This window comes from Teleopsis dalmanni, chromosome 2 (assembly GCF_002237135.1).
Source record: "Teleopsis dalmanni isolate 2A chromosome 2, ASM223713v2, whole genome shotgun sequence".
NCBI lineage: Eukaryota > Metazoa > Arthropoda > Insecta > Diptera > Diopsidae > Teleopsis > Teleopsis dalmanni.
Genome location: NC_051847.1, coordinates 187,743,065 through 187,760,826, shown reverse-complemented (window position 1 = coordinate 187,760,826; position 17,762 = coordinate 187,743,065). Strand labels below are relative to the sequence as shown.

General features: G+C 29.5%; 1 protein-coding gene across 1 annotated transcript in view; it reads right to left on the bottom strand.

The window, feature by feature from the left end:
* Positions 1-767: 767 nt before the first annotated feature.
* The window catches only part of LOC119676390, a 66,237-nt gene continuing 49,242 nt past the window's right edge, over positions 768-17,762 (bottom strand). Inside the window, exons 10-17 of the mRNA XM_038087627.1 lie at positions 17,138-17,301; positions 9,568-9,649; positions 8,657-8,860; positions 4,562-4,754; positions 3,468-3,610; positions 2,790-3,037; positions 1,718-1,839; positions 768-1,596 (exon numbers count right to left, since the gene is read on the bottom strand). Of these exons, the coding sequence (XP_037943555.1) occupies positions 1,160-1,596; positions 1,718-1,839; positions 2,790-3,037; positions 3,468-3,610; positions 4,562-4,754; positions 8,657-8,860; positions 9,568-9,649; positions 17,138-17,301 (1,593 nt within the window). The 3' untranslated portion in view covers positions 768-1,159. The remainder of the gene's footprint in view (positions 1,597-1,717; positions 1,840-2,789; positions 3,038-3,467; positions 3,611-4,561; positions 4,755-8,656; positions 8,861-9,567; positions 9,650-17,137; positions 17,302-17,762) is intronic.

Sequence of the window (17,762 nt, the reverse complement as noted above, 5' to 3'; positions counted from 1 at the left end):
TTGAACTTAAACATTTTTTTCAACGAATCACAGCAATTTAAATATTTTTACATAATAATTAATTTTTATTTTTATATTTATTAAAAACCTAATAAATTATTTTATTTGTATTAAAATTAAATTAATATATATTTAAAAAATATAAATAATAGCATGGAATAATAATGATAGAAAATAATAGAATCAGAAATATTTTAAATTAATTTAAAAAGTAAAAAAAAATAAAGTATATAAGTATATGCAATTAAAAAAAATAAAAATTAATCAATAATATAATTTTTTATATTATATGTAAAGAAAAAGAATTATATTATTAATGTAGAATTTTTAACAAAATGTGAGAATATTTTGAAAATAACATTACTAAATAAATGCATAAATAAAAAGTAAAAAAAATAAAGTATATAAATATAGGCAATTAAAATAAATAAAAATTGTTATATAATATATTTTTTTAAAGTATATATAATGAAAAATAATTATATAATTAATGTAGAGCTTTTAACAAAGTGTGAGAATATTTTGAAAATAACATTATTAAATATATGTATATATTAAAAGAAAAAAAAAACAAAGTTTATAAATATAGGCAATTAAAATAAATAAAAATTGATAATTAATATAATTTTTTATATTATATATAATGAAATATAATTATATTATTAATACAGAACTTTTAACAAAGTGTGAGCATATTTTTAACTTAAAATGTAAGAAAAAGTCTTAAAAAATGTGTATAAATAAAAATTCTACTTAAAATAAAATTAAAAATAAAACTACTTTAATACATAAAACTAATAATAAAATTCGTTATTGTTGTAATGGGCTATTGCTCCTTTTCATCGCTGAAATTCGATGCGTTCGTATTTTTGCGTAGATGATTTCTAAGCATAACTAAATTTCGACTCAACTGCAAATTATTCGGCATACCAATACCCGTTGTTGTTGCCGTTGAAGTGGTCTGTGTATGTGGAAGTGTATTGCAAGAATTTGGCATGGCCAGAGCTGGAAATGCACTATTCATACCGGCACAACCCACAAAACCAGCTGAAGCTGTCGATGTTGTAGGTGAAGTAGCGCCAGCACTGCATAATGTACTACCACTACTAGATAGACCCACGCCCAACAGTAATTCATGGGCGAGTATTGTAGGTAAATGTTAAGTGCTATTTTTTAGTGGACCTGATGATAGTGAACTACTACTAACACCGGAATCGCTGGATTTCTCACTTAAACCACCTCCACGTGTTAGGGTATCATCACCCAAAAGACCGCTACCTATTAATGCCTTCTTTCCTACACGTGCTGGTAATCCAACTTTGAATGGATTTTCTTTTTGGCGTCGTGCGCTTTCGACACGTTTCATAATTTCACTTGAACACTTGGTGACCACATCGTCTAAGCTATTCGAATCATCAGTGGAGTTTACGACTTGTGTGGGTGTTTGCGAGGTGGGAACTGGTGAGCCTTCATAACAACCTGAATCACGTGGAAAATGACGCCGGCCAAATGGTGAAGCGGCATGTTTTTTGTTGATGTTGTTTAAACGTGCTTCATCGTTTTCTGAGCTGGAACCAGCTATGTCACCATCAGAACCTGTGTGTGAGAAATTAGAAGCTGTTGATGAAAGTGGATTAGTTAGTAAAGGAACTGTGCAATTTTGGTAAGAAAAAATTAATTTCGTTGTTAAATACTATTAAAGGGTTAGTGAACTTACATTCTATGTCGTGCAATAGTTGCACTGCAGTTAATAGTTTTGCACGATGATCCTGATTGATAATACCCAAATAATCCAAATCGGCTGGTTCAAGTTCTTTGAAGAGTTCCAAGTCTTCGTAACTGCAATAAAGTAATAAATTTGCATAAATGGAATTTATTTTTCCTTAAGGTATTTTTAATAATTTTTAAAAAGATATGTATAGTATGATAGAAGAATATATGAAAATAAAAAAAGTGATAAAATCACATATGAGAAAAAATTATTTCAAAAAGTATTAAAATAAAATAAAATAAAATAAATAAAGAATTTTAAAATATATTTTATATTTTCTTCTCTTATATGAGAAAATAGTTTTGTTTTAATTTTATTAAATATTTAACTTTTTATAAACATTTTACTGTCACAAATTTACACTGTTTTGAATTAAATTTGATGGATTAAGTAAAAAAAATATATGAAATATTATTTTTATATTAGAGCTTGGACAAATATATAACTATATGTAAAAAAAACTGTGCTAATAAAATTGAAGATATTTAAAATACTATTTCTTATATAATAACTTTGACAAATATGTTATTATGTGTACATATAAAAAGTATTTTTTATTTTAGATATAATTTTTCATAGTGATTAATTTTAATAAATTTGATACATGTATAATAAAAAATAAAAAAAAAAAATTTTAATATAGTTTTAGCATTTTAAATATATTTTTTTATTCACTTAATTACACAGAAAATAACTATTTTATATAAAGTTGAAGAATATAAAATGTTATTTATACCATTTCTCTTTTTTTATTTTATAATATTTTTTAACTATTTCTGTTAGTATTTTAAATATTTTATTGAATTTTTTTAGTTACTTCATTTCTATAAATTAATACTTTATTTTAATTTAATTTGAGATTTCAGTTTATTTGACTTTCATAAATTAAATTTACATTTCTATTTCTCTTCTCCTCTCGTATATTCAATTAAAATTGCAAATTTTTATTTTTATTGATAACAAAAAAAAAAAAACAAAAAAAAAATAAAAATTATTTCCTTTAGCAATTCATGCTTACCCATTTAAAACAAAGACTGAAGTGTACTCTTTCAAACCGATACGGAATAGTAAATCCTCGACAGAGCTAGGACCATTGCTGTTAACATGTCGACCAGCAGTTGTTAGATTTTTGCTATTTGAATTTTTCATACGCTGCTCAGGCAGTACTTCCACATTGATGAACTTAAAATGACCCACTCGACCGTGACAACGACCCTTCCAAATGCCAGAGGCATTCATCGACAATACATCGATAGTGTCACCTTTCTAAAAATTTAAAATAAAGCGCATAGCATATAGCACATAGCATATAGTATATATACATAGTATGGCAAAGCAAAAAAGGAATATAAGTTAAAATCAAAATAATATGAAAATCTCTTTCTGCTCAAAAGCAAATATTTTCATTTAATATTTTTCAGTTGAAATTTTCCTTTAAATCACAAAAATCTCAAAATATTTGTGCATACGAGTATAGATGAAGAAAAGTTGAGTTACTGATTTTGCACTTGACTGCTGACAATTTCATCGATAATCTCAAAAGCAATACTTAAAGCAAATTTTTTAACAGTTTTGCTTGCTTATGCTTTTGTGTTAATATGAAAATATTTGAAAATAAAATAAGCAGTGGGAGGAGTAGTAGTGGAAGAAGGATTGATAGGAAAAGTAGTGGTAGTAGGAATTGGAGTTAACTTACCTTAAACTTAAGTGCGTCCTTATCATAAGGATTTGGCATGCTGTCGACAAGTGCTTTGGCTTTACAAATTGGAACTAACGAAGTACGATCTTCTGTCGATATGGAGCTTTGTGGACTGCCAGGACGTACTAGAGCTTGAGTACCTAAAAATCAAAACATATTGTATGCATTAAATTGTGAAAAGGATATAAAATTGTTAAAATATTTATAATTAAATGGATTGGTTAGTTATTTTATAAAGGAAAGTGTTTAATAAGCGAGAGATTACTACTTTAAGAGTATATAATCTTTTTCTAGGTATTTTTTTTTTAATTTTGCTATTTTTTTCTTAATAACAATATTTACTTTTTGTTAAAAAATATATTTTGTTATCAAAATTTGAAAAGTTTTGTTCATTAAAATTTTTGCAAAGCAATCTTAGTGTACTCGCATGAAATCCTTTTTCCAAAATACAACTTTTTTTTAATTTTAGCTTATTTTGGTTTATTTAATTTGTTTCTCACTTTTTTTTTCTGGCAATTTTGTTGTTTTTTTTTTTTGTTAGTTACTGCAATGTAATCTGTTTCAAGGCGAAGTACAAGTGATGGAAAAAATGAACTAACTGGGTTCAGTTCAGTAGCGCATTAAAAATTCATTAGGTTTGTAAAATTTGAAGTGTTTTTTCAAAAAAACAAAATTTAAAAAAAAAAAAACAAAATTTTTTGTTTTTATGGCATTGCCGAAAAACCACTTAAATAACAAGAACAACATCAACACAAACTAAAGAAAGCAAAAACAACAACAACAAAAAGTTGATAAAAGCAATAACAGCTGGCTAAACTTGAGAGTATGGCTGAAACCGTTAATAGACCAATATATGTGCAATGCTATCAAGAGCAAGCCATAAACGAACCGAACCGAACCGAACCAACTAACAGCAGCAACCCAACAAATTCTCAACCATAAGAATGCCACAAATTCAAAGAAATAAACAGTTGAGAAAATCTGTAGTGGGAGTTGCGATTGCCCATAGAAATGGTGGAGTTGTAAAAGCACTGAGCTCCATAGGATTGTAAGCGTATAAAAATAAAACTATATATACATAAATAACTTACTTGAACCGGAAGCACTGGGTAAACTTTCCACTGAACTTGCAGAGCATGCAAAAGCCTGATCGCTCATACTGCCACGGTCGGTATTATCTTGGGAATTGCTAAAATCCCTTGAAGTATCCTTTGTGGCAACAAAGTTCCTGCCATTTTCATTAAATGCGCCAATTTCCTTCGGTGAGTTTCGCATTTCGTTGGACTTTATAAAAGATTGTATGAATATATATATATATATATGTGTATACATGTATGTAGAATTAGTAAAGTTAGAAGAGTTGAGTCGAAGTAGAAGTTGCAGCATAAATAGTAACAGCAACAACACCACCATTAACAGCAACAGTGGCAATAGCAACAGCAACAGCAGCAACATCACATCAACAGCATTAGGTTAACAGCAGCAAGTGGTTTTTTTTTGTTTTTGTAATTTAGCCGAAGTTGGTTAGATATTTTATGAATTTTGTGAATTCCAAAGCATATTTTTGGGCGCATATGCCAGACAACGATGGCGTTGTAGATGACGAAGTTGTAGTTGAAGACAAAAACGTTATAGTTGAAGAACGCAAGCACGATGCATAGTTTCAGCACATAGAAAAAAAATTTAAAAAAAAAAATAAAAATTTCTGTTAGTTAAATCATTAAAAAGTTTAATAGTGCAGACTCACACACACACACACAAGCTAACATTACACATACAGTCATGCAGTCAGTACACACACAAAACAAGCTCTTCTTCCTACTTACAAAGTATTAAGTGAATTATTAACTTTCTTTTATGTGAAAAGTAAGCAGCATGTGCATTTGTAGTGAAAATGTTTTTTATTGTTTTTATTTACACATGTATGCGTGTATGCGTATGTATATACGTATATATGTTTTTCACTTTTTGTTAAGAAGTGAAAAATATTATAGTTTTTTAAGTTTGTTTTTATTTTAAATGTAATTTTAAAATATTACACACGACGATCTGAGTAGAGTAGACGTCTTTTTTTCCCAGAGTCTTTCTAGTAAAAGTGTAATGTAATATATTTCTTTGAAAATGGCAAAATAATGCTATTGGGATGGAATATTAGCAACAGTCGAGACTTCTTAGTATTTAATATAATTTTCCGGAAATAAATTACTTGTTAGTTACTTTTTCTACCAAGCAGAGTGTCTGACTTCTTGTTCTGTTCAAATAGTTTTTGTTAACTTCCAAGTATTTTAAGTAAGTAAAATTCCGAAAAAATGAAATTTCAATACTTTTCAAAAACAATATTTGAATTATTTATTAAAAAAGTTTTCTACTATTTAGGGAAAGTATATTTAGTGCTTTAAAATCTTGTACTCTGTAATAATAAACGAAAAATCGGCAGTCGATTTTGTTGGTAGACAGCTTTGAAACAACGTCACGCAATAGACAAGACTTATAAAGACCGTAAAAGAAGCTCTTCCAATTTTGAACCAAGAATCCCCTTTCGGATTTTAATAAAACAGTATTATGGTTGTTGTAATTCAAAAAGTTCTTTAAAGCAGATAAAACGAAAGTTATTCATATGCGAAGACAAATATATGAGTTAGGATGATGATAGGTACTGGTAAAGTAAAGGACACAAGATTATTTAGGAGTCAGATTGGATTGAGGAACTTGTGGAATTTAAATTAAAGTCAACCAGGATCAAACCTATTGACTTCTATAAAGGCAGGTCCAAAGATAGATTGAACTAAAGTTTATGTGTGCATTGTGGCAAGGAAACAGATGGACAACATCATGCGTGATAGAGTTATTTTTGTTACTAATGTCTTTATTGCTGCTAGCGGACATAAACTTGAGAAAGGTGGACCCTAGAGTAAATATACATATTCTCCCAAATGCCAAGGAATGACAAAGTAGATAAGTAACATTTTTATTTCTCCTTTTATACGAAATTACAATAATAGTAATCAGTAGGGGCTTCTAGTCGATTGAAATGATTACTTACGGTCCTTTAAGCATAATAATTGTATTGGTCAATGAAAGGCGAACAAAGATAGTAGATTAATTTGAGCTTTTTCGATTATAGGTCATAACAGTAGTGTTGCAAGTGCGCTATTCATATTTTATCACTTTATATTATTATCTATCTAAGGATATTATTTTTTATATGAACTAATGTGTACACCTATTTTAATTGAAGTTAGGGAAAGTCTTTTGGTTCCTCTAGTTAGATTATTGACTTTTAAATTTTAAGGTATGTCAGTACAATATTTTTATTTATAATAGAAATATGTAAAAAATATTTGTTAAGACAACATTATAGTAAATTATAGTTCTAACATTTTAGAACATCAAGGATGTAAGTCGAACAACTTCGAGTAGCTCGAACATCATCGAGTAGCTCGTAAATATTCAAGTAGCTCGTACATATTCGAGTAGCTGGAACATCTTTAAGTAGCTCGGACATCTTCGCTTATTTCGAACATCTTCGAGTAGTTCGAATATCTTTGAGTAGCTCGAACACCTTCGAGTAGCTGGAACATCTTCGAGTAGATCGAACATCTTCGAGTAGTTCGAACATCTTCGAGTAGTTCGAACATCTTCGAGTAGCTCGAACACCTTCGAGTAGCTGGAACATCTTCGACTGGTTCGAACATCTTCGAGTAGCTGGAACATCTTCGACTAGTTCGAACATCTTCGAGTAGCTCGAACAACTTCGAGTAGCTGGAACATCTTCGAGTAGTTCGAACATCTTCGAGTAGCTCGAACAACTTCAAGTAGCTGGAACATCTTCGAGTAGTTCGAACATCTTTGAGTAGCTCGAACATCTTCGAGTAGTTCGAATATCGTCGAGTAGCTCGAACATCTTCGACTAGCTCAAACATCTTCGACTAGCTCGAACATCTTCGACTAGTTCGAACATCTTCGAGTAGCTCGAACACCATCGAGTAGCTGGAATATCTTCGAGTAGCTCGAACATTTTCAAGTAGCTGGAATACCTTTGAGTAGCTCGAACATCTTCAAGTAGCTCGAGCATATTCGAGTAGTTCAAACATTTTTGAGTTGCTCCAACATTATTTAACATTTTTGAACAGACCGATCATGGCCCTAGGCTGGAGTATAAGGATGACAGACGACCATTTTCAAATAGCTTCACAATTTCCGTTGAAGTGTTTGATGCTAGTTTTCGTAATCTAGTGTACATCTATGAATTCATATAGAATTCCTATTCAACTAAATCATTTATTGATCTATCTTATCATACATATCGACAAATTCATTCCTATTGGTGATCCCTTAAAAATATAGTCGAATAGATCAAGAGTCAGATAAGTAGCAGCGTATGAATTTGATAATTTTAATAGATCTGACATGTTATGTTGTTTAACAACCGGTTTTAGTTTTCCGCACTACAAACTTTATTCCATAAGGGATGTATATTTGGTACATATACTATTAATTTGTTATAATTTGAAGGGTATAAAAGGAACTCATTCATTGAGCTTTGCAATTACAAAATTTCAAATTTATAATTCCTTTGCTGCAAGTAAAATGCAATGCGATGAGTGTAAACCAATAAAACATTACACGACAAAGTTTGCAATGGAATGAAAGTGGTCGATTGAGTTTAATTAAAATTGGATTTTCCGAAGGTTTTTCCAATTAAAGCAAAGCTCTATTTACATAGTAGAGGAAGTTTCCGACAAAAACTAAACAAATTAAACAAAACTTGTGCGAAAACGGATGACAAATGCACAACTTGCGCACTGGTAAGAATGTGAGCAGCTTGCAAGTGAAGCGTAAGTGGAGCGACGAACTAAAACCAAATTCCAAATAACCATAACAGTACCGCAGCAATAGTTGGCATTCATTATCTACACCTACACTATTACACATTCATACACAATTACACAACGCCACAAAATTTGTGTCTCCAAACGCGATAAGATTCGTTTTGTTTCATTTTTTGCCCAACTAGAATTCGTAACAGAAATTGTAAATTGAAATTTTGTTGTTAGGTAGAAGTTTAATAGTGCATTTCCGTTTCCGTGCTAGATATGCTCTAATCCATACACACACACACAACACACACTTATAGTCCTTCTCACATATATCAACTAGTGTAGCAGATGTGTTTATTGACTTACGTGATGTACTGTGGCTTTCTGACTGATGGTGTTCGCTTTGTGTGCGATGCCATTCTTTTTGCTCTTTGCCACAAGACTAGGTGGCAAGCCACGCGATGCTGCAATGTCTTCATAATCAGATGATGGACTCGGTGACAAGGATGGTGATTCACCACGACCGCCACTTAAAGTGCGGTAACGTGCAGTGCAATTATTTGTGCCAATCTGTGAAGCAAAAAAAAAAGAAATGGTTTAGTAACAATGGAATTAAATTTAAAAAAAATACATAAAATAAAATAAAATAAATAATTTATTGGCTAAAGTTGAGTTGGACAGATTGACTTTGGTTGAAATTCTAAATCTGTTGACAATAAATACACTGGAAAAAAATACAGAAACCGTAAAGAAAAGTAAAAAAATGGAAAATGACGGCATCAATGGAATTGAAAGTTTTATTTTTATTGGCTGTAAAAATATTAAATCACAGCAAAATGTTAACTTTTTAAAAGCATTTCACATTTTGTGTTTGTTTTAACTTTTTTGCTTTTTATATGGAAAAATAAGAAAAATATATTTGGAAAAAAGGCACAAATTGTGTTGCTAAAATAGCAAAAAGTTTTATTCATCTTTATTATTTACAGTACTTTGTGCTTCTCCATCTCCTTTGAATTATTTTTATTTATTTATTTTCTCTTCAATGAAATAATTTATTTTTTATTTATATTTTTGAAGTGCACTTAATCAATTTAGCTGGCGTGACAAATGACATCCTTAAAGTTTTTATTCCGTACTGATTTCGCAATTTAAATGAAGTGCAATTCTTGCCGCAGGACATTTCAGATTTATCCATTTGAGATTTAGTAAATGGCTGAAATGTGACTGCGACACCTAAAGGATTTTATGAGTTGCATGAATTTACTTAAAATGCTTACCGAAACTGTGCTGAGGCGTGAGGTAACACTTTGCAAATCAGAAATCGAACCAGCGTAGTCGCCACTTTCTCGGTCATGTGATCTGAAAGATGAGAAACACAAAATAAAATTAAAAATATTGAAATTAGTTTCATTTTTCATCAAAATATGATAAGAACACAGGAGAATATGATGAAAGAAAAGCATACGATATGAAAGTAAGTGTATTCTAGATTGTTATTTTTCCTTGATTTTCACTTATCGAAATCAGTGTTATAAACTGTAGTCCATTAAAGTATAATAAAATTAAGTTTTATTTGTGAACAGAATATTTTAACAACAAAGGAAGATATTATCAAAAAAATAATAGAGCATAAACAAATCTTTTCTAATATAAAAAATAATCTCTTTCTAATCATCGCAAGAAATGAACAAAAGCGGTGTTGGATGTGATAAATGAATTAAGAATCTAAGTTCAGTTAAATTTAGACTGAAATACTTGTCAATTATTTTAGGACTTTAATTGAATATAATTTATATTAAATAATATATTGATATTATATATCAATAGTCAATAGCTCTACTATTTTCAAGCTTTTAAAGTGTTTAGTCCAAACGTCTGAATTTGAGTGTTTATGACATGCTACATTTTGTTTATGCGAATTAGATAACTCCGTTATTAGACCTATTACGTGGAACATATTTTAATTCTAAGTTTCCATTTCTTGGAAAATTTAATTTTACATTTGATAATGATGAATTCAAAATTTATGAAATCATGCAGTTTAAGCCTTTAAGTATTATATTTGTTCTTTATACAATGACAAAATGATAAATTAATAAAGATTATTTCCAACTAATACTATTGACTACATGGTAACTTATCGTTTATGATATTATATCAAAATGATCCCTTTAAAATGTAAATCAGATTTCAAAGCAAGATAAAACAGCAGTGTATATCGATGGATTCCAAATGGTAAGCGGTATAGCCAGATAAATTAATCGCAAACTGATACTTTTTTTTAAGTAGGAATCAGTTTTTTCTCTGAAAATAATAAATTTTATAGAAAAGAGATTTATATTCTCACAAACTGCCTTTAGAGGTATTTCAGTAGCATTAATCATATCCGAGTTAGTACACAAAAGTAGATGAAATGTTAATTTATTGAGTAATATATTAAAAATAACTCTATTTTGAAATATTGATTACACGAATATAGCGTAACATGGCTAATTATGTTGCCTATTCCAAAGAAAATTCCAAAGAATTATGTTGCCTATTATTAGTTTTTTCCACGATAATTACAGTACAGGGTTGATATACTGTGGCATTCTACAATAACGCAAAAAAATTTATCAAATGTTGATATGCTTGTGAGATAAAGGGCAACTTAGCTAATCCTTAACTACAGGCTTTTTTATATAAAAAGCAGTAAAGTTTTCAAAGTAATATCTGCACTCACGAAAACTAGAGCTTAGGATGTCACAGACCTGACCTAAGCTGGAGAAAGGTTAATAAAACAATGTCTATACTCACGAGAATAAACTATAAAATTGGCATATATCTAACTAAGGCATACTTGATGTTAACATCTGTAAATTATGCTCCTTTATAGTCTAAATAGATACTTGACAAATTTTCCTTGCATTGGATAGACTTTTTCAATCTACAACAAACAGTACCAGATTAAAACGCTCATTGTAGAGTTTTTCATGTAAATTATTCAAAGATAACTAAGTTAAATAGCTTGGAACTTTTAAGATAATTTGCTATTAATCTGTCTAGAATAAATTAACATAATTTGGAATTAAATTTAAAAATTCTTAACTTGTGCTTTTAATCAGTTTTAAGTGACATGTTAAATTTTCGTAAATCGAATTAAAATTTTACAAAGCTACATCATAAATTTCAATCTATTTTATCCTTAAATAAGAAGAAAATACACAATATTATATTCTATCACATTTATCTTTATCTAACAAAACTATTTAATATGTAACTTCACAACGCTCCTAAAACCAAAATTGATTGTTGATTGTAATCAAAAAACTTATTGCTATGAGTATTTGCTGAACCTCTCCGAAAGCACATCCGATAACTGAAATAATAGGAATCCTCATATTTACGCTTCAGCAATGTAATGAACTATTTAACTTTTTAATAGCTGTCATTTGTGTACATCATTCAAATAATGTCTTGCGTCAGAATTTCTGAAAAAACTATCGATATCAGTTTTCAATGCTGACGGCATTTATAGGTGTTGACTCAAAAAAAGAAAAAAAATCGAAATGGTAGATATAAAAAAGGATTAAAAAGGTACGAATATAAACGCAGCACAAATAAAATAGAATCAAAACCAAATAATTTTTTTTTTTATTTTCATTTCATTTTCTTATCATTGTATAGCAGAAATGACAGTGCCACTGACACTGACAGTTACAGTACCGCAAACATATCAAAAAGGTAACATACAAAAGCACCCAATAAACTTATAAAAAAAAACAAAAAAATTTTAAAAAATAGAAAAAAAATCAAAAGAAAAATATATGAAAAAAATATTAGACTAAAGGACCCAACAAACAATTTTAAGGAGCTGTTTTACTTAATTACACTCTTTAAAGTGAATAAATATTAAGAAATACAAAATTAACATTACCACTCTTCAGGAAATGAAAATTGGAATCGGATTTACGGTAAGCCGATGGCTAAGAAACGTTCTAACCTTCACATCAACCAACGAAAGGTTGATAAAAATCCGTATTACGATAAACGTACCTTGACGAAAGATAAAGATAACTATACCCAAGATATTTTCTGAGAACAGCTTGAAGAAGAATATGAACGCTGTGCCTATCATGTTCTCAAAGAATTTGAACGCAAAGATGCATAAAGAAGTTAAATTCAAGTAGGTTTTTGGGTGTAGTTTAATGGAGATGGGTTATAGTTTCTTGAGTTAAAAGACAAGTTTTATCAAAAGTCACTGAAATTTTCATTTATTTGTAAAATATGTTGAAAGATTGAATAATAATTTTTTAAGTTAGATGGATTCGAATAGCAAAGAAAGAAAGGACAAAGACAAAAATTTATTTAATTTATTGAATTTTGGCTGAACATACAACGCTGTTTCGAGTATTGTCAAGAACTCTTCATCAGTGGTCTTAGGAAATAATCGAATTTTTATTTAATTAGTTTATAGTCCGTATATAATTTGTTTGGACTGCAAGTACTAGGCTTAGAACTCGTGCCTGTCAATTCGTTTAAATAGTTTCTTTCTTCATAAAGACACGCCACTATCGGCAAGAAAAAATTAATTTTAATAATTTTTTAAATTTAAAGGATTAATTTGCACTTCACAAACCACTTACCTCAATTCGTAGAAAAACAAATTATGTATGATATTACAGAGTAGAGCTATATTAGAGCTATCTCAATTATATTTACAGAATTTTACTTAAGTAATATAGAATGATGGAAATTTTGTGTAATGGGTATCACAAATTCATTGAAGCAAACAGAAGTCATCAATTTCATATTGTTACGCACCTACACATACGAACACACACATACGCACACATTCATTGCCAAATTCAACACAGACGAACAAACACTTTTGGTGAACACAAATACGAAAAGTAAAATTCGAAATGCGAAATGAACTAATGAGAAATCGACAACAATAATAACACTTTTGCAAAAATAGTGTTATCCTGTCAGTCAATACCACACATACTCAATCAAATTTATATCGTATCCTTTTTCCACACGTACGCACAACGTCAAACAAAGGCAAATACAAAAGTAAAAGCAAAAAGAAGAAAAAAATAAAAAAACAAAAGCATAGAGTAAATTCAAGCAGGGAAACCAATCGAAATAGAAGCAGCCAATCAGTAAAACATACACAGTTTCCAACAACAAGAACAACAACAACAACAGGAACAATAACAACAAACTGACATAAAGACTAACAAACCAACAGACAATAAAATCCGACATTAAAACGTAGGAAAAAGTGAGTGTGTGCAATGGCAACACTGGCTAAATACACTGTTTCATTGCCAATATTCCTGCGTATATCCATTCTACATGAATTCGTATTGATGAACAAATACACACACATACATAAAAGTTTGTTTACATTTATTTGTGTGTTTTGTTGTATATGCATGTGTGTGTGTGTGTGTGTGTGTATGTGTAAATGTGCGTGCAGGGTTGTAACTTTGGCAAAACTTAGTTAAGAATTCCAACTGCAGCTGAAGTAATCAAAAAACTTTGCACAATGTTTTATAGCTTTTTATGTGTGCTCCCACCGCAGCAACAACAATAACAGCAACAACAATAACAACAACAACAACAGCAACAACACAAGCTTATAAATATCTTAAAATAGGGCACCCGGCCTAGACACGGTGGAGATGTGTAAGGTGAAGCTGTTGGCATTGTTGGCATCAAAGGTCAGTAGGCATAGGCGTCGTGTCCTGAAATAAAACTGTTATTTATAAAAATGTATTTATTTTGCAAACACATTTATTCCGAGCTTGATTTGTAGCAGATCTCCGTGAACTTTGTATGCTCTAACCTAGAGAAAAGTCGAAATTAATGAATGGGAATTGTTTAACCAAAAATTCAGTGCTGATTGCTTTCTGAGGTGTGTCACGTAGTGAAACTATAAAATATATTAATGTTGCAAAAAGGTGTTTTAAATGAGTTAAGGTAAAGTTGAGAAGACTGATTTTGATAGTTCTTCCTTAGAGTGATTTTTAGAATATTTTCTTTAGTTAATTGGTAGAGCAGGAAACGTCGATATTATAGATTGCTTGGGAGTGAAATTTCAAAGTATTACCTTAGTAAGTTTTTTTCGTTAGTTTCTTTAATGAAAAAAATGGGCTTAGCACTAAATGAGAGCAAAACAAAGTAAATGTCGGCTAATATTAACAAAGAACTGGTGGCTGGCGACTATGCTTTTGAACCAGTTAAGTATTTCAACTACATAGGCACGAGCGTAACAAACAATAACGATATCAGCGTAGAAATTAGAAGAAGAATCACCACTGCCAATAGGTCTTACTAAGGGCTCAGTGGAAAATTGGGTTGTAGAGCTCTCTCTTGAAAAACACAACTTACGACTCATGACATGAATTTTTGCATGGTGCAAAAGCAAAAAAAGTTTCGAGTTTACGAGACAACAGTTCTTTGTAAGATCTTTGGTTCTCTATAACTTGATGACGATTATCGCATCCAAATAAACCATGAGGTATATATAAGCTTTATCATTATATTGATATAATTCGTGAAAACAACATCCAGAAGCATCGTTGACTTGGTCATGTCATGAGAAACAATTGAAATGGGTCAGTGAGAAAATTATTAGGTAAAAATTTTTTTTAAATAACAGCGATTTGTTAAAAAGAATTTAATTTATCTAAAATTATTTCTTGATATTTCTATTTGATAGGTTTCTCTGAAGTACTATGATTCAATTGTGGAAATATTATTTAAATTTTTTTGTTAGTTTAAATATTAATACCAATTTGTTTATAAAATTTAAATCGATTAAATTTATAAATGCATAAATATTAGATTATAACAGATACATTTTATATATGTAACTATTAAATTATTATAAAATTTTTAGTGAGAAAGAATATTACAATCTATATTAATACTATTAAATTAAATTTTATTGCTTTTATTGTTGGTAAATTTAATGGCAAATAATTGTATATATTAAATAAAATCTTAACTGCTTTTGCTAACGCGGTTTCGGATTTTAAAAATACATACCACGAAAAAACAATTGAAATTAAACTAAATTTGATAAAATTATTTTATTTGACCCAGTTTTCAATTTAGTTAATATAGATTAGTTTCAATTTAATAATATAAATTAAATATAAACATTTGATTTAACAGTGCTTATATTATTATTTAATTATTGTACTATATGTAAACAATAACAAGAAAAACAAAATGGGAAAAATAATAGGATAAAAAAATGGAAAAATAATACGATGCAACAGACGCAATATAAGAATAAAGTGAGACCCTCTCTTTTCATACTTTATAATGGACCAAATAGCCGAGCTATATATAATGGCTTTTAATAAGGTCCCATTGATCAATACATTAGGCTTTTAATATTAATATATTTTGTGTTTAAATATATAGATATTAATATAACATATATATTATCTCTAATATCTAGATAAGAACAATATGCTTGAGATGAATATTATTATAAATTAAGAACATTTGTTCCTCTCTGAACTGAATACTATCAAATGGAAAGATTTTTATGTAATTTTTCCATATATGAAAGGATCATAAATGCAAATTTTATATTTAACTAATCGGATAGCTTAAAGCTTTTAATCATAAATAGACACATAAATACACTTTTTGTTCTTATTATTTTCAGTTAGTAAATTGCAGTACATTTACCCTGTGCTATGCGTGATATCTTTCATATTGTCTCACAGAGCGAACGCTGTATCTCATTTACTCAGATGTATAGATTTTTGATCTTGCTCTTTATTTATACCTATCATGTCTTCGTACATTGCTATCATGTATCCGTTATTTTAATACTATGAGTATAGATGAGTATATGAGTATACCTTGGCAACAATCAAAAACGAAGAATCTCTTAAAGAATAATAAAAACTAGAAACATTGCACCGCTGAGAGAGATGCAGAGTTTAACCAAGATTTCACTATATACATAAATATCTCTTCACATCCACGCCAATTTTATTTCAATATGTTTAGTGAATAAATTGTTCATTATTAAACTTTGCCAAGTATCACGGATTAAAAGCTTAACGCAATTACAAGCGCTTAGCAGAGTAAACATTAGATTTACTTAACCCAAAAAGTCTAACACCACCAAAATTATCAACACTCATACGCACCGTGTGACTGATGTAGTAATTAAGTAACTGCAGAAAAGTATGCAAGAATAAAAGAGGGATACTTTTGCTGTGTAAAGTCATACTTATATATTTATATATATATTTATTTATTTTACGAGTTATCCGAGCAATCATCGCCACACCCTGTTTACTTCCTACTTATTATAACAAAAAGCCATAACCTTAGTGGCATGCTAAACAAATTACGGCAAATATTTATACGTTCGCAATAAATCCAATACTGGAGTAACTTACGAAAGTGGGCATAGGTGACTATTTGTATCTGTGCCATTTGTGTGTGTGTTCCGTAGAAGTTTATATATTTAGTAGCATTGCGGTTAGCATAATATCCTGCCAAAGGATAATGCAAAGATGAAGGTGTTTCATTTAACACGTTTTGTGTTTACTTTATTTTTGCAAAATTTTGTGTTTACTGCTCTTTTTCTCTCTCGTTGTTGTTGTTGTTTTGTATTTATTATTAATAGGTCACCAACAAAACAACAATATACAAAAAATACATATAAACATAATAAATAAAAGGTAACAAAATACATCACACAATATATATATATAGGTATATATAAGTGAGGCATTGGCAGTGTAAGACGGGTGAGTACTTATATTTCTTTTTTTTTCTGGTAAGATGGAAAATTTTATATCTCCTGAGGGCACAACTTACCTGGCATGCGTTAATGGTATTATTGTCGGTGGATTTGGTGGCTGCTGTGGTACGATAAGACCGCGTCTTGGTGGTCCACGTTGTGGTAGTGAAATATCTCCAGCTGATCTTAATGAAATTACGCCCGTACTTTCGCGATTTGAAGTGAAACGTACACGGCCGCCCTGCAAATTAGAAAAGGAAATGGTAAATGTAAATGGAGAAAATGAAATATTTTAAAGTTATGAAAAATTAAAAAAGTTTGAAAAAGTTTGCTGTTTGTTTTGGTTTTTCTGTAGCTGTGGTTAACATAAATTCAAATCTCGATGTATCTCTTACAGTCAAAAATTAAAGCTTAAAAATTGTTTCTATTCCAACTTTAAGGCTCCACAAAAGATACAAGTGTAAACAAAAAGCACAAAATAATTGAAATGTTGGCTTTAATAAAACGAACTTTCAACTTTCATCTATTTTATTTTATATTTCAAACAGTTTTGAAATATTTCAAGAATTATTTTAATTAATCAAAATAGTTGAAAAGTTTGTAACTTCGTACACTGAGTTTGATGGCTTAATTTTACTGAAACTAGAGCACTTTTGAATAAATAAAAGCACTTTTTTTTGTCTTAAAATTTGCTTTGTCAGT